At 47.9% G+C, this 12,675-nt stretch overlaps 1 protein-coding gene across 6 annotated transcripts in view; it reads right to left on the reverse strand.

Annotated features, from left to right (window-relative positions):
• The window catches only part of LOC110526411 (E3 ubiquitin-protein ligase Arkadia), a 50,490-nt gene that overhangs the window by 4,339 nt on the left and 33,476 nt on the right, over positions 1-12,675 (reverse strand). For 4 of the 6 annotated variants that reach the window (XM_036980797.1, XM_036980800.1, XM_036980796.1 and 1 more), the window contains exons 4-8: positions 8,736-8,893; positions 3,205-3,399; positions 2,720-3,072; positions 1,146-1,398; positions 28-388 (exon numbers count right to left, since the gene is read on the reverse strand). In XM_036980797.1, the coding sequence (XP_036836692.1) occupies positions 28-388; positions 1,146-1,398; positions 2,720-3,072; positions 3,205-3,399; positions 8,736-8,893 (1,320 nt within the window). The remainder of the gene's footprint in view (positions 1-27; positions 389-1,145; positions 1,399-2,719; positions 3,073-3,204; positions 3,400-8,735; positions 8,894-12,675) is intronic. The other 2 variants (XM_036980802.1, XM_036980799.1) reach the window with 1 other exon arrangement.

Consider the following 12,675-nt stretch of genomic DNA (forward strand, 5'->3'; position numbering starts at 1 on the left):
TGGACCGAGGCCAGAGGCTACACTCACGTGGGGTGTTGCATCATCCTGCGTCTCTGAACCTCCATCCTCTGCAGCATCTCGTGCTGGTGCAGCCTCTGCACAGAGGTCCCCAGTGCAGGCATGTGGTGCTGCAGGGCCTGGTGCTCCGCGGGCAGGTGTTGGGGGGCACTGGAGCCTGTGAGGTGGTGGGCAGGCAGAGGGGCAGGGGGGGGCGGGGGCACGGCGTGGCCAGGGGGGTGGGAAGGCAGGGGCGTGTGGAAGGGATGGACGGGGTGGGGGATGACGTAGTCACCCTGTGGAGTGGGCTGAGGAGGGGGAGGAGGGTTACCATGGGAATGGGGGCAGGTGTTAGAGGGCTGGTGGTGCAGGGAGCGTGCCAGGGGGGCGTCTGGGTGTCAGAGAGACAGAGCGAGAATGGTGGGAGAAAGTTGATAAGTAGTTAGTAACACCTTACCAGATCGCCTTTAAGTCCCCTTCCTAATGATGACACCTGATCATCATCATCATCATCAGTTATGACTCCCCTCATGCTGCCTGGCTGGCTGCTCCCTGTGCTGAGCAGGTTTCCCACCTGAGACCCTGGACAGACCCAGCCTCTCTCTCTGTCTGTCTGTCTGTCTGTCTCGCTCCCTACTGCAGAGAGAAGGGGGCTGGAGCAGGAATGACTGTCTGACGTGACTGAGTGTAGGCACTAGACAGGTGCGCCAACAGTTCCAATTATCCCTCTAAATATGGCCCCACCAGGGAGCACCGCCACACTCCTCATTCCAAACAGAGCTATTCTGAGGAGAATCAGCAATTAACAGGGCCTGTTTGGTAGCACACCCGCAGCACTTAGCACATTAAACATCAGGTGTTTCTCTTAATTACTATTAGCACTGGGTTTCAAGAGTGCTGTTGTCGGCATAATCTTTCAAGGTCTGGTGGTAATAGTTACTGTATATATCCTAAAGGCTCACATGTTTAGTACAGTAGTATGCAGGTTCTGCATGGGAATAACACACTATAGTTACTACTGCAGCATTTCATTTTCCTATCAAATCAACACTTAAACAATAGAAACCACACAAATCTAACCCCAAAATAACTTCACCCACCAAAATAAAAGGCCATCTCCCTTTTGGTACAGATGTAGCTCTACTCACAGGAGGGGTGCATGAAGTGCCTGCAGGTGGATAGCTGTGGCTGTGGCTGAGGCTGGGCCACCATGGCTGAGCTGAAGGAGTCCACCACTGCGCTGGGCTGGCTGGGCCCTGGCCCCGTAGCATTCTGGGAGTTGTAGGCAGCGGGCCGAGACGTGGAGCCTGGACAGCACGGGTCAAAGGCTGAGGTGCCATGGAAACTACCGGCCCCGCTGCTCCGCAAGCCACTGTTGCTCAGGTCCACCGGTAGAGTCTGCTTGGGAGGGGAGAGACAGAGACAGGAGGGTTGGCGAGGAGAGGAGGGAAATGAAAAGGAAAGTATAGGGGTGAGAGATACAGGGAGGGGAGGTATGGAGAGAGTAGAACCAGACGATGATGTTATGGTGCTATTGTCTGACTCTGATCTCTGTAGTGACAGAACATATAACTGACCAGTAGAACACTAAACTAAAACCACAGGGCTTCATGGTCCAGCCACCACAAAGCACAAGATACAAGTACAAGACAATGGGCTTCACAGTTTAGACTGCAGTAAACCGGCTGAGAAAATGCAATCTAGGTGATTGAGTTTCAAATCATAGTAGCAGCCCTCCCTCGTTGAATTATTCAAATAAATAATCATATTTAGACTGATGCATAAAACATGACTTATTCACCTTATGCAGGCAGTATGTCTCCTTTCTCTGAGCTGTAGCTGAGGGCGGTACCTACATGTAGGCCAAGCCCATCAAAGGGCACAGCATTTTGCCTCATCCATGAAACTACTTCCTCCTTTTCATGGTAGAGACCTGACGGCCCAGTTTTGAATACTTGCCCCAGCCCTGCATGAATTATGTAGGAATCAGAGAGTATCAAGACAGAGAGACGGAGGTCTATGGAGGGAGCCCCTAACCTGACCTGTAGACACAGCCCTCTCAACCCCAACCCAACTCATTACACTTTAAGCACACACTGCTCCACTTTGATGGTAAATAATACAATCCAGCAGCTCCTAACAATTAGCAGAATTTAAATGATTCAGCGGTGAATCTGGCTTCAAGGGAGGCTGCCAGCTAGTTCCTTTGCAATGTTTTTGTTAAGATATCAGTTATTTGTCTGTTTCAGTTCCTATTCTGTTTTTTCCTTCTTTAATCACCTTGAATCTGATTCATTGGCAGATATTGATGGAGCCGTTTGTTTAGACACACAAAGCCAAAGATACATTTGAATGCGATGGTGACATCTGCCAGGGAGAACATGGCTTGCATGGTTTACTAAAACTATAAATGATTCCGAATTTATCTCCAGCTATTGTGGGAGGAAAGGGCAGTCTTCTATCTCCTCAGATTCTATTCATTTAGCCTACTTTTATAGATTTTGGGCAAGAAAGAAAATATGATCAAATGCTTTCATGACTTTAAAAAAAAATCTCATTTTAATATGGAATATATTTATAAAATGTTACTGCTATAAGAAATGCATACATTCTCTGGTCGATATATTAAAGTTGGGGAAATCAAAAAAAGGAAGCAGAAGTAACAGCCAAACCTCCAATGCTACAACGAAACAAACAACAGGGTGTTGATGCTCAGGCCTACCTGGTCGTGGTATTGGGTGGAGCTGCTGCTGCTGACCCCTCCCCCTCTGCATGGTGCAGGCAGGGCAGTGGGCCTCTCTAGGGGGCAGCTGGGCTCAGGAAAGGGCAGAGTGGTTGGAGGTGGGTGCTGAGGCACATGGTGATGGTGGTGGTGGAAGTGGTGGGCGTGGCTGTGCTGCTGGGAGCCCGGCTGCTGGGGGGGCTGGGCCTGCAGGCAGCTGGAATGGCCCAGGGTCATGTGACCAGGGGAGGGCCCTCCGCAGGGGGAGTGCTGCGGGCAGCAGGAGGGTAACCTGGGCATGGCCGTGCCCCCACTCTCTCCTGCCACACCAGACGATCCTCTTCTGCTCTCATCTGATAGAGATGGAAAACACCTTTAAGCTTCACTCATTATTCATAGATGACCCACAGGGAAGATGACTAAACTTAGAAAGGCACACAAGGTTGACATCATGGCTTTCTGGAGAGTGTATGGTCTTGTCTTACCCTCCGTGCCTGCAGCACCCCTTGGCCCCTGTGCCAGCGTGCTGTCTGGGGCTGGGCCTTGACCAGGGCAGCTGGTGGAGGGGCCTAGGGCATCGTGGGGCTCTGAGGTAGAGGTATGATGAGAGGAGGATGAAGAGGAAGAGCTGACAGTCTGAGGGTGAATGCTGTCAGAGGTGGATGGCACAACAGAGAGATCTGAGATGGGGAAAAGAGACAGGTAAACAGATTTAATAGGTGGGAATTCATTACGTAGCACACATCCATCTGTGTGTGTGTGTGTGTGTGTGTGTGTGTGTGTGTGTGTGTGTGTGTGTGTGTGTGTGTGGCAGGGTTTCCATTAGGAAAATGTGGCGCCGGACATTTGACCGGCAGCATTTTAATTTACCGGACATGTGAGAAATTTACCAGACTCATATGCATTGGGTGCATAACCTATTAGAGCGTCCACCCACAGTGCTCAGAATGACAGAAATCACTAACAGAACACGCAAGTCAAGGAAGCAATGATGTGCCGTCCTTCTTACCAAATTCTGATGTGCACTTTAAAGAAGTTAGAATAACTGTCCACATCTACTTTTCCTCAGCCAACGAACAGCAAAATCACTAGCCTGTCAATCTACTATCCTCCACAGTAGAACAGTTGACCTATTCTATTGGTCAGCTTGTCGAGAAAGAAATTGCCTGTTCCAAACACTCTGGGTTAGTTGTGGGACGATAGATTCCAAATTCATTACAACCAGTAATGTCTAGGCTACATAAAACAAACGTTAAAAAACAATGAGTCTGATGCAACAGACCAGAACGTTCAGCTTAAACTGTTGATCAACTATTATATGCGCACAATGCAGAAAGCTACACGGGAATGTTCGTTCAATAACCCAATTAGCGGGAAAACACTTGTCAAAAGGGCCCTTCACACGTGATTGCAGACATTTAGAAAGAGGGGAGATGTAATATGCAACAACTTGCTAATATGACCAGGATTGTGCCTTGGAATACTGGACAATGAAGGAAAGTTGATATAAATTAATTGCCACCACGGATATGGTCTGATTTTGGCTCGGCTACTTTGAAGCAAGGTAAGAGATGCCTCATATGTATTAAAACAACTAAGTATGTTTTCAAAGTGCATACTGCCTCCAGCTAATTGCAAAGAGGTGTGTGACGCGCTGATGAAGTCTGCCTTCTGTTGCCTAAGCATTTACTGTTAGAGATGCTATAGCAGCAGCTCTCGCGCTCTGACAGATTTTACACTCAAAGGCTCTGTATCTGTATGCTGTAGGCGGTGTGATAAATAAGATATCCCTACACAACGAATATACACAGCGTGAACAAAAACATGCTCTTTCCATGACAGACTGGCCAGGTGAATCCAGGTGAAAACTATGATGTCACTTGTCAAATCCACTTCAAATCAGTGTAGATAAAGGGGAGGAGACAGGTTAAAGAAGGATGTTTAAGCCTTAAGACATGTGTGCCATTCAGAGGGTGAATGGGCAAGACAAAATATTTAAGTGCCTTTGAACGGAGTATAGTAGCAGGAGCACCGGTTTGTGTCAAGAACCGCAACGCTGATGATGGATTCTTCACGATCAGCAGTTTCCCGTGTGCATCAAGAATGGTCCACCACCCAAAAGACATCAGGGGCCAATTTGACAACTGTGGGAAGCATTGGAGTAAACATGGGCCAGCATCACTGTGGAACGCTTTCGACACCTTCTAGAGTCCATGCCCCGACGAATTGAGGCTGTTCTGGGGGTAAAATGGGGTTCAACTGAATATTAAGGTGTTCCTAATGTTTTGTACACTCTGTAAGCCTACTATACACACACAGCAATTTGATCTGCTTTTCTATTTTTTATTTTATTTTTGAAATCGCCCAAAAGCTGGCTATTACCGGCTAACGGAAACCCTGGTGTGTAGACTGGCTGCAGTGCCTTGGCAGCCAGGGAGAAGAAGATACCTCATTAGCATTCCACAGTGTGAGCTCCATCTGCTTTTCATAGTCACAAATTAATTTCTCCTCCAAAGAAATGCAAATGCGCTCATATCTCACACTGCTCTGTTATTCTGTTATCAGTCACACGGTGCGAGACCATAAAGAGAATGCACCAAATTGGGCTTTTAAGTCACACTAATGCTTTGGTCTGGTTTGCTAATGCCTCAGGTTAGAGGGCAAACTGGTCTGGGAAAACATAGCCATTAGCCAGAGATATGCAGGATGTTGGAATGGTAAAGCCATTACAAAAACAGTCAGTCCACTCCTGATATATTCAAATTATAATAAATAGAATATATAATGTGTTTTTCATTTAAATAAATAAAAACAAATGAACAACTAGACAGGGAAACTGAAACAAAGAACCCATTTTTAAAAGGTGTGTATGCAATGGCTTGGGGCTGTCATGAATGTATGAACTGAACTGGAGTAGGGCCTATACATCTGGTGAGAATAATGTACGTATATAAATTGGAGATGATTAAATACACAGCTCTTCAATGGACTTTGTAATTCAATGTAGGCTATACTCATCAGGAGTCAGCTGTATATCCCCTAAATCCAGAGTGAAACTCTTTACCCACAAAAGCTTTAACACCACCAGGTGCATTTCATTCCTTGTGCCTAATGCATCCACATTAACAATGAAGAGCATGCTTCTGGCTACTGCTCCAGTGGCTGGCATCACTGTGACATTTTATGATAGGATTGACAGTATGAAACGACATGCATCAGAAGTGCAATGGGTTGATATGTAAAAGCCAACCAATGAAAGAGCAGACGCTCTCAGGGGCACAGTCGCTATTAATATCCCTCCATTTGATGAAAAGATACAGATGAATCATTATTAAAACAGTGCTCGCTTACGGGAACATTTCAAATTGAATTGTGATGACAGGACAATTCTTATTCAAGTTAGCGACAGCCACTCACTCCCAGGTTTGGAGAGATGTGTGGAAGAAGCTAGCTAATCCTATTAAACAATAGAGTGTGAATGAGAGTATTTCATTTGACATGTAATATTTCCCAACTCCCTACAGTGTTGAGCTGGATCATGTAAGAAAGCATTAGACTCATCAAAATCCACATTCATACGCTGTGCGACAGTCCGGCTATCGTATGCAGCATCTATGAAAAAGCTGTTCCTCAATGTAAATTATTTTTACACACATAATCACCAGATCTATTTTTTTTCTGCCTCAAGAGTAAACTTGCTTTTCTGTATGTGTGTGTGAGAGAGTGAGACACAGACACAGAGAGAGAGAGTGAGACACAGACACAGAGAGAGAGAGTGAGACACAGACACAGAGAGAGAGAGTGAGACACAGACACAGAGAGAGAGAGTGAGACACAGACACAGAGAGAGAGAGTGCGACACAGACACAGAGAGAGAGAGTGCGACACAGACACAGAGAGAGAGAGTGAGACACAGACACAGAGAGAGAGAGTGAGACACAGACACAGAGAGAGAGAGTGAGACACAGACACAGAGAGAGAGAGTGAGACACAGACACAGAGAGAGAGAGTGAGACACAGACACAGAGAGAGAGAGTGAGACACAGACACAGAGAGAGAGAGTGAGACACAGACACAGAGAGAGAGTGAGACACAGACACAGAGAGAGAGAGTGTGACACAGACACAGAGAGAGAGAGTGAGACACAGACACAGAGAGTGAGACACAGACACAGAGAGAGAGAGTGAGACACAGACACAGAGAGAGAGAGTGAGACACAGACACAGAGAGAGAGAGTGAGACACAGACACAGAGAGAGAGAGTGAGACACAGACACAGAGAGAGAGAGTGAGACACATACACAGAGAGAGAGTGAGACACAGACACAGAGAGAGAGAGTGAGACACAGACACAGAGAGAGAGAGTGAGACACAGACACAGAGAGAGAGAGTGAGACACAGACACAGAGAGAGAGAGTGAGACACATACACAGAGAGAGAGAGTGAGACACAGACACAGAGAGAGAGAGTGAGACACAGACACAGAGAGAGAGAGTGAGACACAGACACAGAGAGAGAGAGAGTGAGACACAGACACAGAGAGAGAGAGAGTGAGACACAGACACAGAGAGAGAGAGAGTGAGACACAGACACAGAGAGAGAGAGTGAGACACAGACACAGAGAGAGAGATTGAGACACAGACACAGAGAGAGAGAGTGAGACACAGACACAGAGAGAGAGAGTGAGACACAGAGAGAGAGAGTGAGACACAGACACAGAGAGTGAGAGACAGACACAGAGAGAGAGAGTGAGACACAGACACAGAGAGAGAGAGTGAGACACAGACACAGAGAGAGAGAGTGAGACACAGACACAGAGAGAGAGAGTGAGACACAGACACAGAGAGAGAGAGTGAGACACATACACAGAGAGAGAGTGAGACACAGACACAGAGAGAGAGAGTGAGACACAGACACAGAGAGAGAGAGTGAGACACAGACACAGAGAGAGAGAGTGAGACACAGACACAGAGAGAGAGAGTGAGACACAGACACAGAGAGAGAGAGTGAGACACATACACAGAGAGAGAGAGTGAGACACAGACACAGAGAGAGAGAGTGAGACACAGACACAGAGAGAGAGAGTGAGACACAGACACAGAGAGAGAGAGAGTGAGACACAGACACAGAGAGAGAGAGAGTGAGACACAGACACAGAGAGAGAGTGAGACACAGACACAGAGAGAGAGAGAGTGAGACACAGACACAGAGAGAGAGAGTGAGACACAGACACAGAGAGAGAGATTGAGACACAGACACAGAGAGAGAGAGTGAGACACAGACACAGAGAGAGAGAGTGAGACACAGACACAGAGAGAGAGAGTGAGACAGACACAGAGAGAGAGAGTGAGACACAGACACAGAGAGAGAGAGTGAGACACAGACAGAGAGAGAGAGAGTGAGACACAGACACAGAGAGAGAGAGTGAGACACAGACACAGAGAGAGAGAGTGAGACACAGACACAGAGAGAGAGAGTGAGACACAGACACAGAGAGAGAGAGTGAGACACAGACACAGAGAGAGAGTGAGACACAGACACAGAGAGAGAGTGAGACAGACACAGAGAGAGAGAGTGAGACACAGACACAGAGAGAGAGAGTGAGACACAGACACAGAGAGAGAGAGTGAGACAGACACAGAGAGAGAGAGTGAGACACAGACACAGAGAGAGAGAGTGAGACACAGACACAGAGAGAGAGAGTGAGACACAGACACAGAGAGAGAGAGTGAGACACAGACACAGAGAGAGAGAGTGAGACACAGAGAGAGAGAGAGTGTATTTGCAACCCTTTGTATGTTGTTCATATAAAAATGACTGTTCTTCTTAAGAGGACAAATGCCTCAGAGGACTACTGTAAACTCGCCTTTGTGTTGAAAGACGAATGAGCCTAGCTTTGAAAGAAAAGACAGTGGAAAAACAGAGGCCTGAGTCTAAGTCTAGGACCTCTATGTGACTGTTGCATCATATAGTTCATCTCAGAGTGGTATTGCGGGTCGGCACGTCCTCATGCTCACCATCCTCATCCACTGTGAGGTCCACCACCTCCCCGGCGCTCTGGCGCAGAGGCTGGATGACGGTAGAGAGGCGGTGGCGGCCGCGGGGCTCCTGGGGCCGGTTCTGGGAGCAGCTGGGGCCCCAGTACATCCTGCCATGGCCCCCCACCGAGCGAGGCCTGTGGACACAAACACACAGCCAGTTAGCGAGGAAGGAGAGGAGAGGGGGGTAAACAACCAGATTAAACAAGGCTTCAGTTCAGACTGACTGGGACCACGCTGATAATGCCAGGTCATCTGGACCCTGGGCTACGGTATTGTAACAATTCTATGATATATTGCTGACCACACAGCCCTCTCACTGGAGACCAGTGGTCAGTGGACGAGACCCAGTCCATAGGACTTCATGGAGAAGTGAGAAAATCCAGACAACTCAGCCCGATTTCCCTCCCGAAGCAAATCTCTTGCTTTCCCAGCCTGATCGTCCTTTAAATAAATATATGAACAACAGTTCATTTTATGATGTCATTTATCATGTAGTAAAAGGGAAAGTTGAAGCGTTGTCATTTGGAGACAGGGGACTGTCCACAGTGCTTTTTCTGTGTGTTGAGTCCAAATCAGCTCAATTTAACGGAACACCTGGCTGGAATGTAAATAAGAGCCAGCTGACATGAGCGCAAGCGCCGCAGCTAATTCATACAGACAGTCTACACACAGCCGTGCGCATGAGACACACACACAGATGTGCAAACCTTTGAGAACCACACAGAAAGATCATGTTTGTATCACACACACATGGTTTCATCCACCACACCCACTAAACTCCAAAACAACCTTGTGGAAAACACAATTCAACCCACAGAAACACCTCTACCTCATTTAGCCTCATCAACCACGCATATTTGCTCAAGTCACAACCATTGTGCATCATTGACTGCGCTCTCTTTCCTCTCTCCCTTTCGCAGTCGTCCTCTCTCGTTCTTCCTGCCTTCCTCTCTCTCGTGTGATGTGGGAGTCTAGAGAGTGTCAGTGTGCTGTAAAGCAGGATGAGAGGGGGGAGCCTAGGGGATAGAGTGCCTGCCGTAAAGCAGCCTGTCATGGAGACATGAGGCTGGGGAAGAGAGAGAGAGAGCAGTGAACCAGGCCTGACGGCCAAGATCAGGCTGAGGGAAGGGGAGAGCCAAGAGCAGAGAGGCCCTTGCTCCTCTCAACAAATGGCTGCTGCTGGAACCTCTAAACCACAGGTTGCATCATTAAAACAATAAGATTACAGACAAGCATGGTGGGCTGCTGCTATTCCAGTGTGTGTGTGTGTGTGTGTGTACAACAATAGCAAGGCCATACACACACGGCCATGTAGGCCTAAGAAGTCCTTCTAATAAGCAGGCGTGAGTGTCCCCACTCACACCACTCAGCAGAGGAAATGCCATTCTAAGGAAGGCAACAAAAACCTATTAGTGCCACTTCTGATGTTGGCAATGCAGAAATAAGGAAGAAAAGCCTCCATGGCCTGTCCCATGGGGCGGGGCAGTTCACACACACACACACACAAACACACACACAGAGCAGTGAAGGTGGTACACAGAGCGATAGTACAGGAGGTGTGGCTTGATTGCACTGTAATTGGCACCTGCTCCTCCTTTCTCCCACCTCGGGGCCCAGGGAGCAGGCTAGCCCACCTCGGGGCCCAGGGAACAGGCTAGCCCACCAGGGACAAGCACCTAATTACCCACAACATAGACCTGGGATTATTTTGTAAATACCTGTTTACCACCATGGTCTCTGAGGGGTGGAGGTGAGGGGAAAACAGAACACAGTAAACATGAACACTGTGGGAACTGGGGGCTTGGCAGGACCACGATTTTGCCATCTCCACGCGCACTCTGCCAAATGCCTGAGGGCTTAGAGAGGGATCGACAGTGGGGTAATATGGGGCTAACTGCTAGGATGGGATCTATGGACTGTTTATAAACTGGGCTATGGTACGGGGGGGGGGGGGGGGGCAAGACAGAAGTGCAAGCTGCATGTTCTGCACCAAAATCCAAAGCCTCCACTAATACTGAATATGGCACGCATGCAGACTCACACCCTCTATCCCAACCATTGGCCTCTCTGCTCTGTAAAGATCTTTCAGCGGAAAACCGTCATTGCCAACCCTGTCACGCGCGTGGCAAATTGGAGATTCATGTGCTTAGACAAACATTATGGCTCACACCTGGTTCAGTCCTCTGAAAAGTTATCTACAAAACCTAAAAGATTCATACTGATAAGAACTGAACATATCAAATAAATATATGTTTTGTGGAATTAGCACAGATTGTCTGTATGTTTATTTCATTTCATGTACAGTGTAGAATGGAGATAATTATCTCTAACATTTTTCTTAGCACATGCCCCTAAGTCTCTATAGTAGAGGAATGCTTGTCATTTCTGATTATACTTTTGGTGACGTGGATCATAGTTACAGTGTATCAGGTTGCGTGATCCTCGTAATGTTACGTGGAAAATACAACTAACGGGACGCAGAATTAAATGTATATTACACTCGCACAAATGCAACCAGTTATTTTTCGTATTTGCATTTCTTTCACTAGCAAATGAACTGCTGGCACTTTAGAGCACACTGAATGTCCATCTTATGTTCGCTAACGTTAGCTTGAAACAATTAGTGTTAACCTTTCCACAACACACAGAGTCGAAAAGGGATTTGTCCACGTGTTTACGTACAGCTGACAGTCGGCAAACTCAGCATCACAACAAACAGGAGGCGGGGCAGACACAGGGTAGCTACGTCCAATAATGATGTATTCATATCCATGTCCGTTGACACAAACTCTGTACATGTATGTGTGTTGCAGCTCGAGAATCGGGATGTCTGCATTACTCATCCTGGTGCCCTTTGACCTCTACACCCAGTACTCCTTGCTACACCTCCCCCTTCAGAAACAGCCCTACTCTGCATTCTCCTGCAAGCCAGGGCATCTCTGGGAGGTGCAGGCAGAGATGGGGAGATAAAAATACACACACACACAACTAGCTACACTCTGTTCATTCACTTCCCGGAAATACCTAGGGAGAATATTGTCAACCTAGCATGAAGAGAGGGAGAGAAGGAAGATAGAGGGAGAGAGAGAGCCATGGGAGGGACAGAGATCAAGGGAGAGAGATAGATAGAGAGCGAAGGGAGTGAGGGATATCTACAGGGAGAGAGAGAGAGGGAGCGATACAGCAAAAGAGTGGAGGGAGGGAGGAAGAGTGATAGAGCAAGTGAGGGCGCGCCAGAGAGAGGAGGGGGATGGAGAGAGGGGGAGAGAGAGCAATGCTTATGTAAACCCATCTGTATCACACTCCAAATACTTACAAGTTCTCAGAAAAAGACAGCCTTCTATTTCTTAGAGGGCCCTTACTGATCTCTTCCCCTCCCCCTTACTGATCTCTCCTCCCCCTTACTGATGTCTTCCCCCCCTTACTGATCTCTTCCCCTCCCCCTTACTGATCTCTTCTCTTGCCCCCCTTACAGATCTCTTCTCCCCCCCTTACTGAGCTCTTCTCTTCTCTCCCCTTACTGATCTCTTCCCCTCCCCCTTACAGATCTTTTCTCTTCCCCCCCTTACAGATCTCTTCTCCCCCCCTTACTGAGCTCTTCTCTTCCCTTACTGATCTCTTCCCCTCCCCCTTACTGATCTCTTCTCTCCCCCTCTTACAGATCTCTTCTCCCCCCCTTACTGAGCTCTTCTCCCCCCCTTACTGAGCTCTTCTCTTCCCCCCCTTACTGAGCTCTTCCATTCCCTCCCCCTTACTGATCTCTTCTCTTCCCGCCTCCCCCTTACTGATCTCTTCTCTTCTCCCCCCCTTACTGATCTCTTATCTTGCCCCCCCTTACTAATCTCTTTCCCACCCTTACTGATCTCTTCTCTCCCCCCCTTACTGATCTCTTCTCTTCCCGCCTCTCCCTTACTGA

Source organism: Oncorhynchus mykiss, chromosome 6, assembly GCF_013265735.2.
Source record: "Oncorhynchus mykiss isolate Arlee chromosome 6, USDA_OmykA_1.1, whole genome shotgun sequence".
NCBI lineage: Eukaryota > Metazoa > Chordata > Actinopteri > Salmoniformes > Salmonidae > Oncorhynchus > Oncorhynchus mykiss.